The sequence below is a fragment of the Ostrinia furnacalis genome, unplaced genomic scaffold (assembly GCF_004193835.3).
Source record: "Ostrinia furnacalis isolate ACB-3 unplaced genomic scaffold, ASM419383v2 OfSCF0225, whole genome shotgun sequence".
Lineage (NCBI taxonomy): Eukaryota > Metazoa > Arthropoda > Insecta > Lepidoptera > Crambidae > Ostrinia > Ostrinia furnacalis.
This window is the reverse complement of record NW_021130464.1, coordinates 54,755-59,598: the sequence shown is the minus strand read 5'-3', so window position 1 is coordinate 59,598 and position 4,844 is coordinate 54,755. Positions and strand designations below refer to the sequence as shown.

At 37.3% G+C, this 4,844-nt stretch overlaps 1 protein-coding gene across 1 annotated transcript; it reads left to right on the top strand.

Annotated features, from left to right (window-relative positions):
- Positions 1-2,875: 2,875 nt before the first annotated feature.
- Positions 2,876-4,560, top strand: LOC114357768 (uncharacterized). The gene has a single exon (XM_028311548.1). The coding sequence runs from the start codon at positions 2,962-2,964 to the stop codon at positions 4,435-4,437; it is 1,476 nt and encodes a 491-aa protein (XP_028167349.1). The 5' UTR covers positions 2,876-2,961; the 3' UTR covers positions 4,438-4,560.
- Positions 4,561-4,844: the final 284 nt, after the last annotated feature.

The following is a 4,844-nucleotide window of genomic DNA, read 5'->3' as shown; positions in this document are numbered from 1 at the left end:
AGTCCTTCGGACAAGCCTGCACAATATTAAATAATATTTGAAAAGTATTTCTCCAGTTAAATTATTAAGGGTGACTTCTTCACCCTAAGTACCCTTATCCCGAACACGCGCGATATCACCTCGGCCACGTGCCGGCAATTACTTATCAATGGTGTCGCTTCGCGATTGATTCGTTAAGTCGATCTGAGCTCTATTTGTCATACAATTAAGTACTGAGGTGCCATGTTTTGATATACAAATTTTACCTTAAGGTAGATTCGACCAAAGAAGAGTAAAAATTAATCTCGGAATAAATCGTCAGTTTATACGACATTTTGACATTGACTGACTATTATGTATTACAAAGTAGCCACCAAACACAAATATTGGATGGCTGACCGCAAATGTTAGCTGCCCGATGCCATAGTTTGCATTGCCAAGTTTCACGCCAGTTAAAGAAATCATGCCACTTTCATTTTATTAAGTTTGAAGTATCAGTGGCATTGAGATTGTGTGAGAGAATGCTTTTATTTATTTTCATACTACCACCACGACCTTGAGTCGATATAAGAATACACAAAAGTTGAAAATGAAATAGTTTCAATTTAATTTAAAATCAAAATCTCTTTTGAGAATTTTCGTAGTCTACAAATAGGCAGTGGAGACAATTAAGTTCAACGGTTAATCTATTTAAAAATCATTATAACCTAGTCTAGTAAGTGCTTCAATATTCACAAACATTATGACTAAACTAACACTACTCATATTCTCTCCAATTCTTCCAGCGACCCATTTCATTCAAATAACGCGTACAAATTTCTAAAAAATATCGTACATAATCACCCAGCTACAAAAAAAAACGTAACTCGGTTGTCACATCTCTCAATCTGTGTCGATGCCGCCGATGTCGTGAACATTGTCGCGGTAGTTAATAAGACGTCACAATTACAATTTTGCCAGACCTATAACCTATGCTTCAATATCCACTATCATTATGATCAAAATAACTCCCACTCCCTTACATTTCATTCTATTATCACGTATGCGAGTAGATTTAGAAAAAATACATAATCGGCTACAACCAAAAAACGTAACTCGCTTGTCACATCATCTATCAATCCGTGTCGATGTCGCCGGTGTCGCGGGAACATTTGTCGCGGCAGTTAATAAGACGTCACACGCGTCTGTGTCAGCAGATTGATGGATCAGTATCAGTTGGATTGTCTGTTTGTTTAGAGGAACTGTATCTGGAAGGATAGGGTTTGGGTCAATACAAGAAGCTTTACTTTCCAAGCAGAAAGATTTAGACGAGAATTCGGAGACATGGAAAGTGTTTGTTAATAGATTGGTCTAATTAAAATAAATTGTAAGCTAATGAATGGGTTTCAGATTTATGATATTAAATTATATTTGCAAGGGTTCATTAATAAATGCAAAAACTTACCATTTAAAATGAGTAAATTCAATAAGAAACAGTAAAAAACTTAAGGTTAATATTTTTTTATGACTGAAACTTTCACTTGGCCCTAATTATTTTCATCAATCATTTTCGTACATAAGGTAAACCTTTTAACAATACCTATTTTGAATATTATTAGAGTTTTTTAATTTAGTTAACAGAAAAACTAACTGTAACTTGATGGTGATAAACCATTTTTCTTCTTTAAACCATTTTGTTCTATCTTGTCTAAACCGAAAACACTGCTTTAAAAATCTCATTAAGACACCCCCAAAAATAAATGGAACAGATTTTCATTGAGTGCTAACGAATGGCGAAAAAAATGGCTAAAATCTGACAAATGGCTTTCCTTTAACGTCTGGGCCTATCTTATTATCGTTACCGACTACCGAACAGAACTCATTTGGGTCTACTTTTTTACTTGTCTATAAAAATTCACCAGACAAAACTCCACTTTGTGCTCCTAAAGTTACAGTCTCATTTCTTTCCTCGAGCTTTTCTGTATTAGCTTCAGAGCCGTGTAAATGAATATCAGCAGTGTGCGCCTTTTGTTAGAATTCATTTTTGTTTGTGGAACTTAGAAGTACGATATCAATTTGAGAAGAAGCGTCTGTGTTAATAGCATTATACGCAATCTCATCCATACAGTCGAGGGTTAGGCCCACTATGGGCGAAGTATCATTTTTTATGTCACATATAAAACATATTTATTGCATTCATAATCGACGGAGTTTTTCTACGGTTGTATTCGGATGTGATAAATAAAAAATAATTGCGAGGAAAACTTTCGTTGTTAACAGAACTTTTTTGTGTCTTGGAAAGTACTTTTGAGTTACGTTATGAATTACAATAGTTGTATCAAGGCTAGCATAATTAGATTGTTACTTTCCAAAGAGTTTTAGTAAAGAATTTATAATATTTTTCATGTTAATTAATATTATTATATTATTTCGCTGTAAGCACTATTTTGATTTAATAATTGAAAGTATGTACTCCTAAGCAAATAATAAAAGATTTATTTTATTTTAATAATTAAATAAATTAATATGCTCACTATACGCTATCGCTTAAAACCATCAACCATGAAAAAACGAACTTTAAAAATAATTCAATTTTATTTTGCTGACGGTACCAAAGTTAAGAAAATATCGTGGATTTCAATATCAGAGCGCCATTGTCGCGCTGACCCTACCACAACTCAATGCGCTCTCAATTCGCGGCCGTTATTATTATCTTGACCCGGTGATTTAGCTCTCGTGCTCTCGATCGCTCAGCCCGCCGCCATTGGCCGGCAAGACTGTTCCACGCCTCCCGCGACACGCTCATTGGCTGCCCCGGCCACGCCCACAACTTCAAAGGCTCTGTTAAGGGTACATCATTCCCCACTTATATATTTTCCACCCTTATGTTACCCTCGCATTCGCGAAGTAACCACCACGTTGTACGCACGCGTCTACGGTCTCTTGTCGCGATATAAGTGTGAAAAGTTTTCGTTTGTGCGCGTCAAATTAAATGACAAAACAATGACCATGGACGTTCAAAATAGCTATCAAAGTTATAAAGAGGCGTCGCCGGATTCGAAAGAAACTAATTTGAGCATCGAAAGTGCAAGGACTTCTCAAGTTCCGAAGACTGAAATGCATTCGACGGTAGTGAGTCAAGCAAAAGCGTCAAAAAGGTCTTTTGACGTAGCGTTCTTAATGATGCCTGATGATAAACTGCGGCAGAAGCAACCGGAGCGACAGCTACGGGTGTCAAAGCAACTTTTCAACAGTGAAGAATGGGAGCAGCCTTCTAAAAGAATTCCTGAGATTTATAAACACAGTGAATACTCTAACGAAAATACAATGGATTCGAAAGATCAAGAAGACGACAGGATTCGAATTAATAACAACATATCACCGGGCTTCGGGTCTGATATTAACATTGACGTCGGAACAGATGAGTATCCGAATAAATCTGTGTATTGCAGTGACTCTGAAAATTCAGACCGCTCTAGAAGTCGCCCTAACTCCAATGAAAGTGCAGTAAGACAGCCGAAGTTTCTTCCAGAGTACAAGAACAAGATTTTTGATGACCCGACCATAATCAGTATGCAGACCAGAGCGAGGTATGAAAGTAGATTCATGGATAAGGCAGCTGAGATGTCCCCTAAAAGTGCGTTCACCAAAGTGTCCAACTACGCTCTCAGATCTCCTAACCCGTCAGTCAGCCCAGATAATCTTCTGTACCAGAACTCTGTAAGTCCACCGCTTAGTGCTTCCAGCCCACCGTCAAGTTCTTTCAATAAAAATGTTGGTTTCAATAACCTACTTACACCAGCACACCTTTTGAACGGGAATAATTTCTTCAAAGCTCAAAACGTTCCATCATCGTCTCCAAATTATCCAGAATCTGGTACGATGCAGCAAAGACCAGGATTCAACAAAGCCGTGGATTATCCAGAAAAACAATCAGATTCAAAAACACCACAGATGTCTCCGAACAAACTGAATTTCTTGCCATTCAGACCCGAGATCCCGTACCTTCAAGCGAGTAGTTCTTATCCGTTTGGTGTTCAAAATTTCCAAGCGCCGAATTCAGATTTTATGAAGTTTCCTGTACCACCAAGGGAGCCAGTGAACCCACTCATTGCAAATCCAGCTGCGGCAATTCTTAGTACATTGCTACCGCCGACTTTAGCAGCTTTCTCATTGCCAGCACAGAACGTTTGCGCCAAATGCAGTGTTAGTTTTCGCATGACATCAGATCTTGTTTACCACATGCGTACACATCATAAGAGCGAGACAACAGCAGATCCTACAAGGCGAAAGCGAGAGGAAAAACTGAAATGTCCTGTTTGCAATGAAAGTTTCAGAGAGCGTCATCATTTGACCAGACATATGACGGCCCATCAGGACAAAGAAGGGGATATGGATGATGTGTCCCCTAGCTCAAGTTATAATAAGAAAAGCAAGCAGTTTTACCCTCACAATGGGGGCTCACTTATCCACAAATGAATTGCTCATGCAAATATATTCAAAATGTTCTCGAACGCAGTTTTGTCTACAGTACTTAAGTGTCGATTAAACATGCATAAACGTATTTCTGTTTTGGTTAAATCTTGTTGTTGATTAAGTATATTATCATCTATGTGCAATACTAGTTGTTAAGTAATTATTTTGTAAATATTAATAAATTATAAATTCTAGTAGAAAATCACTAATAAACTATTTAAGAATTATTTGTGCCTCTATTATTTTATTCCCACTAAAAGATTGTAACTGACGAAAATCCTAAAATTATGTTGTGAAAGGAAGAAAAATAGCCAGAATCGATTTAAAATCCTAATCAATTCTGAATGTCAGTTGAAAATAATAACTGATCGTCACTTACCACCAGGTGAGATACAGGCCAAGAGCTTTCT

Excerpts from the sequence above, each read along its gene's own strand:
- LOC114357768 (XM_028311548.1), top strand. The coding sequence starts at position 2,962 with ATGACCATGGACGTTCAAAATAGCTATCAAAGTTATAAAGAGGCGTCG.